Raw genomic sequence first — 15,905 nt, 5'->3', positions numbered from 1 at the left:
TGTATGTGTGTTGTGCATATAGGTATATATCTTCCCTTCTAGAGTATAATGCCAAAGCCTTTTTCTTCTGCAGATCCTAGAATAACATTGTTCCACATTGTTTTACTAGAACATTAATGAGTAGAAAAACGCTTTTCCTAGCCAATGCCATTGTGTGTGTATGTGTGTGTTGGGGGGGGGGGGGCTTCAGTCAATTGCATGTGCAATTCATCAGTGGTCTCAATATGAGTGTGAGTGCACCCTCCAAGAATTCCTCTTTGTGCTGTCCACCCTGTATTTCTGTACAGTGAACCCTGTACTGTGGTCCCCCAAGCTGTAGCAATAGGCTCTTGCCATTCTAAACAGGAATATGTGGGTTAAACAATGAATGGACAAAAGAATGAAAGAACACACATGATTGTTTATAATGAGAAGCGTTTGAGGTTCTTATTTAGAAAATTGATATTTTTGTATCTTGAGATATGCCATAAGAACCTAACTTTTGCTTATAACAACCTATGGCAAAATTGGTTTCTTTATACATTACACTTTCACTTAGAATTGCAATTTCCAAGTAACTCTTTTTAAGTGACTTACTGTAGTGCATCCCTAGATCCAGCATAGTAGAGCTCATCATATATTTGTATGATAAATCAATCAGTGAATGAATGAGGCACAGTTGGGATTTATACTCCAGACTCACCTAAAATAAAAAGAATCCATTACTTTCTTCCTGTACATTAGTGAAACTGGGCAGTGGTCCAACATTTGAGTGGATATGTTCATCATCAAAACGTTTAAGAAGCTATTTGCATAAACTTGTGTTTTATGACACAATATTTTAAAGTATATTAATTACCACTCAGAGGATGTCTGTTCCCAATTTTGATTAATGTGTTCCTTCAAAAAGCATGAATGCTATAAAAATGTCTTGGTAGAACTAAATTGATGGAAATAGCTATTTTTTAATCATTCAAAACTCACTTGCATTGCAAGTTGGAGTTTTAAAAAAAAACCAGTGAATGCAAAGGGAAGCATATATCAAGTGATTATCTCATCTGTTTACAGAAAATATTGAGATGTTGATAGGCAGAAATCCAAAAATCTCTGTAATTCCTTTGCTCTAGAATCAAAAATTGTATCCAAGTGGCTAATATTCAAACAAGTTATTCATTTGCCCGATAGTGAGCTTTTATGAGTGAATTCACTTTAACCCTGCATTAGCGAGATTGGTCATAGTCATACATTATTCAATCTTTTGGCATTGTCAGAATTTGTGAAAGGTACCACTTCTTTTCTGGTCTGTTTTCCATTTATTTAGCTGGAGAACACAGTCCTCTTTCTTTACTTGCTTGTCTTGAAAAACCTTTGTCAACACAGTAAAAAAATGCTGTTTCAAAAATGTAGAGAATTTTCTATGTTCAGGACGTGATGAATGGAATCTCAAAATTGTTGTTTCCAAAGGAAAACCACAGGAGACAAAGATAATCAGATATACATAAGCGTATTATCTTTAAACTATATGAACACTACCAAAGTTTTCATATAGTTTAAAGCGCAGTGGGCCTAGTCACTGGGTACAATAACATGACGTTTTCTAATTGCAGAATATTAGGCTTATTCACTTGTGTTGGGGCAGTCTGCATAAAGCGAACATGCTGATTCAGACAAGTATAAGGTTATGATATGAAGGAAATTAGTCCAGAGTCCAGTGAAAGAGAAAGAGGATTTTGAAAGGGCTTGCATGCTCTTTTGTATATGCAAATTGGGGATACAAAATAAAATGCTATCAAATGACACTGTTTCTGTAAAAGCATCTGTGTATCTTCAGTTTTATACACAATCTCAATTAATTGGTCTGATTGTTAATAAGTTTAAAATTAAAAATTAAAAATTAATTTGAAAAATAAAATTATGTACCCAAAAGCAATAAACAAATAAATAAACAAAATGTTGTCATCTTTGAAAATCGATGCATAGTGTTCAAAGATCCGAAGTCTAGGGCCAGACTGCCTGGGATGCCAATTTGTCCCTCCCTAGCTGTGTGCTCTTGGGTCGCAATTTAATCTCTCTGTGTTTGAATTTTTTCTGTTGTAAAATGAGGATAGTAATAGTGACTACCTCATTAGACTTTTCTGAAAAATAAATGTCTTAGTACACATAGGGACTTAGAATAGTGAAATAATTAGTGGCACTCTATATATTTGTTATAGCTATTTATAAATATTAATTTAATACACATATTTTGTCTAACCATGCTAAAAAACAGTCCAATGAAGCCCATCATATTAACAATACAATAATATGTAATCTGTGTTGCGGTCATCTGAGTTCATCATCCAGCATAACCAAAGTTGAATGATCCATCAGTCATTCCTTTGAGTCATTTGACAAATATGTGTTAAGCCCTGTGATTAGATAAAAAAGATAAATCAGACACAACCCTAATTTCAAATATCCCTGGTGGCATAAAGGAAACTCAGGTAAACAAATAATTGAGATGTGATGTGCTAAATGGTAGATGAATTTGTACCCAAGAGTAGCAGTAAGAGAAAGGTTAGAGCTAAAGAAGAGTGGAATAGAGAGGATTAGATTTTGCAGGATGAGAGGTATTTTTCCAGGAGTGCAAGGAAGATTCAAGCTTATGGCGACTGGAATTAGGTTATAGAAAAGAAATGCCAAGGTGAGGTGTGTTCAAATCTTGCTGGAGTGTAGGGTGCATGGAAAACTGAGCCTATAATTGTCAAGATCAACATCTCCGATGCTGTGGTCCCTTGTGTCATGTTAACCACTCCCTTGCTGGCTGCTTGGTTTCTATTTTCTCATACTTAGTTAATATCTGACTCTCACAGAAGCTAAGCATTACATCTCCTGGGACCATTTCATCCCAGCTTGACATTTGCCGCCTGAACGTATATGCAAGGTCTTGCTTCTGTGAAAATAATATTTGAGAAGATTCCTTTTTTCGTGTGAAAAGAAACCAACACCACTTGCTTTTGCCCTGCCACTCCATCCAAGGTTTAGGTGTCCTTGGCAACGCCCCAGCCATTAATTCCAACCACTTGTGCAATCCATTTGGATAAGATACTCTCTAAGGACATTTTTTTTTAATCTCTAAACTCCCTTCTATCCTCCCTTCTATCCTCCCTTCTATCCTCACTTAACACTAAAGCAGTTGTGATTGCCAAAGACCTTGTGACCATTGCAACTTGAACCAAAGTCCCCAGTTCAAATGCCCATATTAACGATTATGTCTGACCCCAGAGCCCTACATTAAATTTGGAATTGGACATTTTTTTTCTTTCAGATCTGTTCTCATTGAGGTATCATAGCACACAGTAGTATTAATCTTATTGTGTATTTTCAGCACCACCACCAAAATGTTAAGGTCCCTCCACTGTTGTCACATAGCCTCCTTAGTTCACTGTTCTGTTGATCGTGTCTCGTGATTTGTTTTCAGTAGGAATTGTCTAATCTCTTTCTTTGTTGCTTTATACTCCACATATGAGCCAGATTTTCCCGTATTTGTCTTTCTTTTTCTGACTCATTTCACTTAGCATGATACTCTCCCATTCCATCAGAGTAACAACGCAATATTTCATCTTTTCTCATAACTAAGTAATATTTCATGTGCATTTGTACCACAATTTCTTTCGAATTATTTCCAGATCTTGGCTATTATAAATAATGTTACAATAAACACGGGTGTTCACATCTCTTTTTGAATTAATGAATTTTTTATTCTTGGGGTAGGTGCCCAGAAGTGGGATTGCAAGGTCAAGTGGAGATTCTGGTAGCTAATTTTCAAGCAGTCTCCAGATCATTTTTCAAAAAGACTAACCATACACCAGTACTACCATAAGTGAATGAGTATTTGTTTTTATCACATCCCTGCCAGCATTTATTGTTCACAGATTTTTTTATATAGACTTCTATGATTTGATGTAATATCTTATTGTGATTTTGATTTATATTTCCCTGATGATAGCGATGATGACATTTTTTTCATATGTCTGTTGGACATCTTTATATCCTGTGTGAGGGAGTGTTTGTTCATCTCATTTCCCCATTTTTTATGGGGTTGTTTATTTTCTTTTATTGAATTTTGAGAGTGCTTTACATAGCTTGGCTGTTAATCTAATGTATATTGTGTAAATATTTTCTCCTAATCAACGAGGTGTCTTAGACCACATAAATTTTGCTGTGAGGAAACTTTCTAGTTTAATGTAGTACCATTTGTTTATTTCTGCTTTTGTTTTCTCTGCAATGGGGATATATCATTGAAGACTCCTCTAGATCAGTGTCCTGGTGGGGGAAATTTACATTTTTTAACTCTAGTCCCAGCTGGTATATCTTTGATAAGAGCCTGAGAATTCATGAATACCAGAACAAAAGTCAAAGTAGAATGATTGGGAGTGAATCTCTGGAATAAAAATCAGGTTCAATTCCCATCTCTTTGACTTCTTAACTGAATGTTTTATGTTTAAATGCTTTAATAATCTGTTTTTAATGAGAATATGCTTTAATAATCTTTTTAGTATTAATAACGTATTTCATGCATTGTAGATGTGAGAACTGAAAAAAAGACTATATTTAATATATACCACTTAGTATTTTATCTTGCATAAAATAAAAAGCCACATTACAACCAAACAAATGAGGGTGTGACCTCTGGCTAATGCCATTCCCTTTAAATTTCTGTTAAGCATCTCTTTATACTTAACAGCTGCTTTATATCTCAGATCAAGACACTTTGGGAATTTTTTATATCTTGAGGGTGACAGAAATTCTTTCTTTTAGAGGAAACCAACATCATTCCTTATTTACTAGAAGTATTTTAATAATATCTGGTATGTCATTCATTAAAACGAGAGCCCTATTCAAGTAGTCACAGATTGTGACCTTGTATGGTCTTCCCCAGGAAACAGAATGAGGCTTTTTGGTCTAATAACAAGACTGTCTCCATCTATCCAGCCATCCACCCATCCATCCACTCACCCATTCACTTATACTCCCAAGGAATATTTTACTTCTTAGGATTTTTTAAGAAGAATAATCTTTTATTGTGCTTGAGGCAACCCTAGTACAACAATCTTGCAGAAATCCCATGGAGTGTGTAATGTTTGCATAGAAAGCAAAGAAAGTGAGCTTCTGTTCAGTTAAAAATCATTCTACTTTGTCTCTAATACAGTGTGTGAAAATTTTGTATGAAAATCAACTTATTTAACAAACACATTATTTCAACTCTATTGGTGGATGATAGAGAAGTAAATAAACAGTTACATATAAGAATCTGTGAGGCAATTATGTCAACAAATATAGCCAATAGGTGCAGGTACTCTTGAAATAGTGATATTGAAAGTAATATTTTTTAGGAGAAAGAAAATGTGGGCCCTCACTAGATGGAGAGATGGATCCCCTAAAAGAGCAATTGGCACCAGTGTGGAGGTGGAAGAGAACAAGAAATATCTGGTGATACCAGCCTGTTTAATGGACTGTAAACATGGTGACTAAGGATTCATGATATCTCCAGAGCACGGGTTGGCAATATTTTGGGGAACTTAATGGATTAAGCACATGAATTTTATTTGAATTTTTTAAATGTCAGTATCAACATTGCATCTTAAATCAAAAGAAGAGGGTGGAGAATGATTTAGAGAGAGGCCAGGTCATAGGCATGACACCAGGAATTCAGCTGGAGACAAGAAGCGTCTGAAGGTAGGTATGGCTGGCCATGGTCATGGGAGACAGGTACTGAAAGGAGAATCTGTAGGACCTGTGGCTGATGGGTTCTGATAGAGAGTTACAGAGAAGTCTGATTCTTTGGCATCTAGCCTGGGTTTCAAAGGAGAGTGAAGGCAGAAAGAAAGAAAGAAAGAAAGAAAGAAAGAAAGAAAGAAAGAAAGAAAGAAAGAAAGAAAGAAAGAAAGAAAGAAAGAAAGAAAGAAAGAAAGAAAGAAAGAAAGAAAGAAGGAAGGAAGGAAGGAAGGAAGGAAGGAAGGAAGGAAGGAAGGAAGGAAGGAAGGAAGGAAGGAAGGAAGGAAGAAAGAGAGAGAGAGAAAGAAAGAGAGAGAGAAAGAAAGAGAGAGAAAGAAAGGGAGAAAGAAAGAGAGAAAGGAAGGAAGCAAGGAAGGAAGGAAAGAAAGAAAGAAGGAAGGAAGGAAGAAGAAAAACTTGGTTTCTGCTAAGTAAGATTAATATTGGTAATCATTTTCCATGAGAAATTTCACTGACCTTCAATACATATATCTGCCCTTCAGTTAAATGTATTGGACTAGAGATAATAATGACATTTTGTAAAAGTGTTACCTGAACTAAGAAGGCACCACTCAGGAAGGGTTAGGGGGAGAGGGTCGGCATGAGAAGTGAAGAGATCAGAAAGACACCAAGACAGACCATGGCAACTTAGTGGACAGAAAAAAATCTACTAACTTGAATATGAAGGTTGTAAGAGCTATCTCGGAGGGTGGGAAAGTTAGAAGGGTTGAACACTATGGTGGATGGTGGGTGAAGACATTGATACAAGGTAATGAAAAAGGGAAACGATGGAAGACTGTGAAAAGGTCCTTATTATTTTTCTCAGTAGCTATTTTATTGTCCAAAAGACTTTTCTATATATTTTCTATGTAGCACTGTAGCACTGTCTTCCCATTGTTAATCGATTTGCTCGAGCAGGCACCAGTAAGCAAAGTCTCTCCATTGTGAGACTTGTTACTGTTTTTGGCATATCGAATATGCCATGGATAGCTTGCCAGACTCTGCAGTGTGGGTGGGATACTCTTGGTAGCTTGCTGGGGTCTCCTACAGGGACAGAGGAATCGAATCCGGGTCGGCCGCATGCAAAGCAATTGCCCTGCACGCTGTGCTATCACTCCAGTCCTATATATCTATGTAGTACATTTTATATGCTTTATGTTTGTTAAATAAGCTGTTTATTTATTTTTTCAATTATGAATAATTTAGTAACACTTTTTATCCCTTCTGAGCAAAAGTCATTTGTTAAGTATAATTCTTATGACACAAATTTGGTTTATTTATTTTTAAATTATTGTAACCATGACAAAAAAATGTGAAAATTATTTCAATTCACTGGTACTGGAATTATTTATAAGCATTTTAAACAGTTTTACTAAAAAAATTTCTGTTGCCGTATGTTTGGATATCCCAAAGGAAAAAATCTGATTCTAATTGTCAATACCAGAGGCAAGCAGTGTGGTATCTGAATTATAGTTTTTTAAATATTAAGCTATAAAGTTGTTTCAATGAAATGTGCTTCTCAGAATGTTGGAGGATTTTCAATCAAACAGATTTTCTATAAGAACATATGTATGTTCATCCACCTATTTAAGATTTTTTAAATTAAGATCCTAAACTTTTATGTAGAGTAAGTTAAATTTTCTCTAAGTATTTTACAGTCACTTATTCTATTGGCAAAGAAGAACTTATTTATATTTTCTTTTCCAAATAGTCAATAGGGAAGAGAAAAATATTTGAGACTATTTGTCTTATACCAATTGACCATATCTTGTTAGGAATGATAACCCATTATAGTAGTTGCTTGAATTTTCAAATGAAATAAACATATTGTTTATTTACAACTAATATTATTTGCAAATAAAGTAAATTTGCCTTAAAAATGCTTTCTATCAAAGCAAGGAACCAGTAACTATATTATTCAAATAATAACATAGTTTGTTTGAAATGCTTTTTATGTATGTAAGACATTTTTGCAGCACCTAATGTAAAAGAAAAATGGTGAGAGCCTGAATTAAATCTCTTTGGAAGAGAAGATTCACAAGGAAGCACAATCATTTAGGCAACATCTGGCATGAATTACTTTATTAATTTTCTTTTATTTACTAGTCTTTATTTGACAGCTGTGATACTTTTTCCAGAGCAGGATTCAACTCAGCCATGACTCTTTTCCCATCTGTGGTTCATTTTCTTAGAAGAGATACAAAAGGGTTGAAAGGAAAATGGCTTGATGTTCTGCTACATTTATAATTCTTGTTTCATTTCAGGGGCCTCAAGGACCAGGAGGAAAGGCAGGGAGTCCTGGTCGTTTGGGAAGCCAAGGACATAAAGTAGGTCACTTCATATACACCCACCAGAATTTTGGTTTTCTTCTCACAGGGAAGTGTATCAGATTGCATTAGTCAGAGTCTTTCCAACACAAAGAAGAACATATCACATGGCCTCTGTACCCCAGCCTGATTCTTAGAGAGCCAGCCACATCTATGGATGGGGGTGTGGACCAGGATGAGGTCAGAAATTCCAACTCAGCATAATCTCACATAAGGTTACACCCAATCTCATCTAAGAGGCCTCAGGGAATGAGGGGGCTATTGTGAGGCATGCTTGCTTGCCTTTGTCTCTTTCTATGGCTCTCTGTCCCTCCCTCTCTGCTCTCTCTTCTTCCTTCCTTTCTTTCCTCTGTTTATCTCTTTACTAAAAGGCCCTAATTTACTGACTGAGCATTCATATCCAGAAAATCAAGGATCTTTGTTTATTTGGCTCATTGAGGCAACCCTGGTGCTAAAACCAATGGCTGGCATATGGCAAGTTCTTGCTAAGTATTTGTTTAATGAAAGAATGTCTTAGTCACAGATGGATAACTACAATGTGGAATCAACCCTGCAAATTTTAGAACATTTTCAAGACAATAATTTAATAACACCCCATGGTCCAGAATAAAGAACTGAAGTGAAGGTGTGAACACAGTATCAATTCTAGGTGAAGAACAGTGATATCAAGATACAGACTTTGAGTGAGCCTTAGAAAGTCAGCCTTTTGTGAGCAGAGAGATTTTTTTATGGGAGATTTCAGGTAGAAGAAATAGTGTGAAGAAAATCAATAGTGGTGGAAAATCCTGAACGTGGGGTTTAGAAGATGAAAACAGATCCTATCTGGTGGGTTCCAAAAGAAAGCTTCTGAGGACTGATATCAGTAAGTAGCACATAAAGTTCTACTTATGACTTGAGAAGATCTTAAATATGGGTAACTTGGTGTAAACCATTTAAAGCTGAGAAAGGAGAAACTAGAAGACTGACTAGTATTGCTCTCCTGATTCCAGATACATACCAATAGGATGACTCGACATGGTGATGACAATATCTATCTGGAGTCAAGGAGGTAGGGGAGCTAGGAGACTAAGAAAGCAATATGAGCTTGAGTATCCAGCAGAATTGGCCCCATCCACAGCATAGGAAAGTAGAGAGCAGTAGGACAAAATATCCTCTTACTTTGGAGGGTGGAGTTCAAGGAGAGGATTTGAGGACATTGGAGAGATGAATTTCAGAGCCATTGGATTTTATTCACTTTTGAAAATGTTTATAAATGGGGGTGAGACTAGAATGACAAAACTCTATTAGGAAGAAAAAAAAAAGGTAACCAGCATCCTAGCCACTCCTGGATGCTGAGAAGGGCTCAAGAAAGTGGCCAAGAGTATCATCAGTGTAGAAAGGGAATGATGGGAGGAGAGAGTGGTGTGGCATCTCATGACCAAGAAGCTCCAAAGAGGTGAAAGGAAGAGAAGACAGCCTGTAAAGGTCAGACTAAGAGGAAGAAATGTCTAGAAAGCTAGAATCTAAGCTTTGGAAGGGAGGAAGAGAACACTGACCCCATGCTCTGGAGAGATGAGAAGAAATGTGAGTCAGAGAAATTATTTTCAATGACAGAGGAGAGTGCAACGCATATGTAAACAGAGAAGAGAAACTCAGGAAAGGGGTGGTAAGGAAAATGAGAAAAGAAGTAGACCACTGGGAAATGACATAGCAGATGAGATGCAGGGAGAGAGAAGGGGTTGGGGCATATTGGAAGAGAGGCTAGCTGGCAAGGCAGGGATGCTAGGGAGCGCTGAAATCTACTCTGGACCAGCAAAGACAACTGGTGAGAGAGAGAGATGTGGGGAAGATATGTGAGACAGGGAAATCCCCCAGTCCCCCAGTGGAAGGGCTTTCTCCAAAGCTTGGTGAACCCAATAGTCTGGAAAGGGAAGTTTGAAATAGAGACAGAGCTGCCTTCTCATCCTGGAGAAAGCCGAAAGGGATGTGATGTTGCTGGTGAGCACCAAGTTTATCCTAGAACGGGGCAGGGCTGATGTGGGTGTGCAGATGTCACGGCAGTATGTGGGGAAGGCTGGCAAAGGGAACGAAGGGAACCCACAGTGGGTGCAGGCAGGGATCATGAGAGGGTTGCGGGGTTAGAAAGACCCTACAGCCATCAACCTGCCTATGCAAGGAGAGAGAGGCAAGGTCACTGTGTCAATGGTCATGAGTAAGGAAGGGGACTTTTATAAGAATTTTGGAGATAAATGACCTCAAAGTAAACCCAAACCTTTTGGGCAGTGCCAGGATGGACTGAGACCTCTGAGCACATTATTTGCTGAGATGAGCCACAAACACATATTCCTGTCTGACTCGGATCAGTTCATTTTCCAGGGGAGATGAACACCCAGAGCTCAACAGGTGGCCCCCAGGAGTCAGGCAGTGGGTCCCCTCACTGCCCTGAAGGGTAACCCCCCCTCCCCAAGCTGAGGAGCTAGGAGGTATGCTATGAAAAATGGACAGTAGGTGGAAACAAAGGAAATCTGAATATGGGCTTCAGTTAACAATGATGAATCAGTAGTGGTTCATTCATTGTGATAAACGTGCCCAACACATGTAATTGGCAATATTACCAACAGGGGAAACTAAATGTGGGAGATACAGCATCTCTGTACAATCTTCTCAGCACATCCGTAAGTCCGAAGTTATAAGTGTTTCTTTTTTAGGAAAAGGAGTTTATGGGTCAGAGATGTGACTCAATGATAGAATACATGCCTTGAATGTGTGAGACACCAGTGGGTTTGATCCCCAGTACCTCTTACTTCCCTCCCTATACATCTAACTCTGCTAGGTATGGTTCCACTTCATTTAAAGAAATCAAATTCATTTTTAAAGAAAGAAATTCATGGGGCTGGAGTGATAGCACAGCAGGTAGGGTGTTTGCCTTGCATGCGGCCAACCTGTATTCGACTCCCAGCTACCCATACGGTCCCCGAAGTACCGCTGGGAGTAATTTCTGAGTACAAGAGCCAGGAGTAACCCCTGTGCATTGCCAGGTGTGACCCAAAAGGAATAAATAAATAAATAAATAAGAAGTTCACATACTTTTCTAAATCTGTTTTTGCAAAAATCAGCATTAACTATCCCAAGTCAATGGATTCTCCCCCACATAATTGTGAAATGGGTTTAAAACCCACCTGGATGTTCTATGAGTCAGGAAACTGCCAGGGATGTCATGCTTTTCTGGTCAACTTGATTCACTCTGAAAACCTTCAAACTCCACTCATGGGTCAGCTGGATTTGCATGGATCCCCATGGGAGTAACTGTGCTCCTGTCTCAAGCAGTTACAGGCTTGACTCATTTCCAAGGGCATGGCCCTTTGTCATGAGCTTACCCAACTTCCCAGCTTAATTTACCAATGTGAATTCACAGAGTGTAGGTGCTGCGATGCGTGCGTTCAGTGGCCGAGAGCCACCTCCCTGTCCTCCCCAGACCTCCCCAGTAGAGGAATGAAGAGACAGGGGACTCACAGATAGATGGTAAAAAATGGCCCATTTTTGCAGAGCTGCTAGCATACTCACAGAACATCTGAGGGGGTTCAGGGTACAGGACTGCACATCGGTGTGATTGATCATTTACAGAGATCATTATAAATGGAGTGGAGGGAATTTTCTTAGGAAGTTTAACTCAAAGATACACTTGTCTCCCAGGGACATCTATGTTGCTTTTCTCTTTCCCTATGTTGTGCATGTTAAACAATTAAGTTTACTTCTTATTAATATTTGCAGTTATTTGGATAAACACAGTAAGAGATATGGATTCCAAAGCTTTGTTCTATGGGCTCTGCAAGCAAGCAAGGCTTCTACCATAAATCCCAGACTAAGTCCTTAGACCAGTTCAGCTTGTCCTTCCCTATAGAAGTCCTGTCCCTTAAATCTTAACAGCTTGCATCAAGACCATGCATTTATGCTGTCTAGACTGTCCCATTTTGATGCCAGGGTAGTTTTGCCACTCGTCCGGGGTACGTCCCAGTCCCACTGTGTTAGAATGGGACTTTTTTGGGTGTTAGGAACTACAACAACTGAAACCTGAGTTAACTAATTTTGACAGAAGACCAGGAGTAGATATATTTTAGAGTCAATCAATCCCCAAATATTAGGAGCAGCATTAATGGTCTTTCTGTGTTTAAGCAAAGAATATTGCTCTATAGTAAAATATGAAAAGGCTGCAGGGGAAATAGAAAAGCAAGCCATTCACTACAAATACAAAATCCAGTGTTTCCAGAAAGTTTTAGCTTGTAAGTAACCAAAATGAACTTGGGGAATTGTGACAATGAGAGGTAAAGCACAAAGGAAAGGTTAAAGATAAACTCAGGGAACTAGGGTGCTCACAAGAGCACTGTAAGCACCTCAGGGAGAAGGAAAAAGGGCAATTCACTGATGAAGTCTAAAACACTTAGGGTTAGTATCCAACAACCCCATGTAGGAGATCTCACTAGTCAAACAGCGGCACTGACTCTTGTATCATTTGCACGACCCACAGTCCTTGTTACGCAAAACTATATGTGACCGAGGCATCACAGTTTGTGACACACAGGAATGTACTTGTAAACTGTTATCTCTGCATATTCACATTTAATTTCTGCTAGCAAAGCACCCACCTAACCAGGACATGTTTTATTGTTTTGTTTGACAGGGAGACCCTGGAGACCTGGGCGAAAAAGGAGCTCTTGGCCCTCCTGGTCCCCGAGGCTTGCCGGTTTGCTTTCTATCACTACTTCTGTTCTGGCCCTGGGAATCTTTTAGCTCAGTAAATCTCCTCTTCAGCTTTCTGGAGAAAGTATAAAAGCTCACCAGCCCAATCCAGCTGTATTGTTTTCTAGAAATGGCGAGTTTATTCTCATCTTGTGTTAGTTGCTCAGCCAACATTGCCAAGGGGAGCAACTTTCCAGGTACCAAGCATTCCAGGATGCTCTTGAAGCCAAATGATCAAATGGATAATACTTGTCTTTAGGGGCTGGAGAGCTCAGACAGCAGGGTAAGACAATTTCCTAGCATGCCACCGATTCCAGTTTGATCCTGGGAACCTCGTATGGTCCCTTGAGCACTGCCAGGAACGATTGCTGAGCAAAGAGCCAAAAGGAAAAAAATCAAACTTATCTTTAGCATCACCATAACTCTTCATCAAATGCTTCCTCCCATCAGAACCTGACCATCAGGTTCATCAGAAATCCAGACCACTTTGCCAGTGATCAGCAATTCTCGCCAAGACCTTTGAGCTGGGTCCAATAGTAACCAATGTCTAGCCTTGAGGAGTTCTTTATTTTTATTTAGCAAACTGAAAAATGGGCTAGAGATAAAATATCAAAATACAAGTGTTACTTGAAAGAGATAACACAACTGCCTCCTTTTGTTCCTATGACTGAGTCTGAAGGACACTTTGTGCACAGGTACGATTGTTCCCCTTTATGGATGAGACAAAAGTGCAGGCACCATTCAGTACTCACCTTAGAGAGTGTGGTCACTAGTGCCACTCCAAATAGCAGGCGGTCTCCAACCTGCCTTTGAGGGAACATTCTACATCCTACTTTCCCCTGTCAACCCCCAAAGCTGACCACCTTGTTCTCTTGTGAATGAGGCTTGAAAGCATGTGGTGACTTCAGATTTGTTCACAGGGTAATGATGGCAACCAGGGTTATGGCATCATCGGAAGCAAAGGTGCCAAGGTAAGACACTGCTCATGGAACGTGAGCATTTACCATTTAATTTTTCTTGCTTATTTTGTTTGGTGGCCTTACCTAAGAGGGCAAAAAATGAAAGCCATGCATTAGGTAGTTTCAGACATTTATCAAAACTGTTTTAGTAAGGGAGTTGCTGATACCCCATGGAGCATGAGCTAGAGGAGAAAGTATGATGACGAAGTAACAATGGAACACTGGAAAATAAATTTCTCCTCTTTATAAGAATATGTGGCCAGAACTGAAATATCTAACATTACCACTAAGTATGGGTAGGACTTTTGCCTTGCATACGGCCAGCCCAGGTTCGATTCCTCCGTCCCTCTGGGAGAGCCCGGCAAGCTGCCGATAGTATCCTGCCTGTACAGCAGAGCCTGGCAAGCTCCCCGTGGCGTATTCGACATGCCAAAAACAGTAAAACAAGTCTCACAATGGAGACGTTACTGGTGCCCGCTCGAGCAAATTGATGAACAACGGGACGACAGTGCTACTGTGCTACTAATAGTCCAGGGAACTAAGGAAGGCAGCCCCCAGTTTGCCTTCCTCTTGTGTTTATTTCAGGCATTAGTGAAGGATGTTGCAATATTTTCAGGGTGTTTTCTTTTTTTTTTTTTTTTAGGAGCTGCTTGATTTCTGTATTTTATCATATAATTTTATTTATTTATTTCTCCCTTTATTTTTTTTGTTGTTGCTGCTGCAGGGATGGGAGGACACACCTTCTTGCTTGTGTTGCTTCCATACCCGTCCCTGGTGCTTTTCTGGTGTTCGACTCTTTAGCAGTGGTGTTGTGTAGTGTGTGACTGGAGACCACACACAGTGTTGTGGGTCTGTGGGAGTCAGAGAGCAGCGCTGCCAGATCACACTGGGCACACGTGGGCAGGAAGGACAAACAGTCAAACCTGAAACCTCAGACTTACCCAGCTGAGTCTTTAGTCACTGAGCCATATCTCCTGGCAAGGTCTTTCTAAATGCGTTGGGACCAAGAAGTGACTTAAAAATAGTCTTTTAACTTTATGTGAGAAAGATTATTTTTATATTGCCACTGAGTATTTAAGTGTCTTGAGGATATGATAAATTTACCAAAACCAGTGATTCCTATATAGCAGAAGAAACCACTTGGAAATCAGAAAAAGCTACTTTCACAAAAACATAGTTATAAATATGCTCTCTCAAAAATGTTTTAAGGCCTACAGCAGTTACTGAGATATAAAAAGAAAACTTGTAAGTGAAGAAATGTGGCACAATTTTGATGGCGAGGCTGAAATCATCAAGTGTAATTGTTCAGTGAAGTTCCAGTAGGGATGATGTAAGAAGAAGCTATCTGGAAGAATCAACAAACCCAAAGGGAACTTGAACTTTCTTTGGAAAAAAAGTAAATGAATAGGATATTTCCAGTAAGATATTAATTTGGCTAGAAGATAATTGAAAACAATCTTACTTTCTCGAAAGGAAACTATTTAATAACCCACAGCGTAGAAATATTAGCTCTCTCCAAAATTAATTTATATGATGCTTATAAAAATGTAAAGGAAGTATTATGTGACACCATCATATAAAAAAATCATTATAGTCAGACAACCCTAATGGTACTAACTTGCATTTCAAACAGACAAAAGAAAATATGAAAAAAAAGTATAGTTCTAAGTGAGATAGGGATGATTTTTCCTGTTTTCTTTTGTTTTATATTCATTTAAGGAGCAATTGGTTTTAATCAGAAAATAAACTTTGTTTTAAATGATGCACATTCTCATCAAATGAGGGTAATTAAAGGCTTTTCAGTGACAGCTTTTCTCCAAAGGAGACATTGAAAAATAAATTATCAAATTCAGGCACTCAGTTTGCCGAATTTTTCCACTGAAATCCATTTTAAGAACCTTTCAGAGACAATAGACAAATCAAGTAGGCTTTTTTTCAATTACCAGTAATAGTGGGAGAACCAGTTCATCCCTGACCTGTATATTTACTCTTATTTTAGAGAGTTATAATGTATTGGTTGAACTAGGAAGTTACTGAATTTAGAAATTAGTGTTAGTTTCTCAAATGATGCTGTATAGTTTTATTTTCAATTATCTGGGCCCTTCCTTGTTTCAGAGATATAGAAAAATTAAAGAAAAATTTAAAAAGTCAGCAGGTAAAATTAAAA

At 38.5% G+C, this 15,905-nt stretch overlaps 1 protein-coding gene across 1 annotated transcript in view; it reads left to right on the top strand.

The window, feature by feature from the left end:
* The window catches only part of COL6A6 (collagen type VI alpha 6 chain), a 113,303-nt gene that overhangs the window by 58,492 nt on the left and 38,906 nt on the right, over window positions 1–15,905 (top strand). The window contains 3 exon segments of the mRNA XM_004603930.3: window positions 8,001–8,063; window positions 12,721–12,783; window positions 13,700–13,750. Of these exon segments, the coding sequence (XP_004603987.3) occupies window positions 8,001–8,063; window positions 12,721–12,783; window positions 13,700–13,750 (177 nt within the window).

This window comes from Sorex araneus, chromosome 4, assembly GCF_027595985.1.
Source record: "Sorex araneus isolate mSorAra2 chromosome 4, mSorAra2.pri, whole genome shotgun sequence".
Classification (NCBI taxonomy): domain Eukaryota; kingdom Metazoa; phylum Chordata; class Mammalia; order Eulipotyphla; family Soricidae; genus Sorex; species Sorex araneus.
This window is presented reverse-complemented; position numbering and strand designations above follow the sequence as displayed.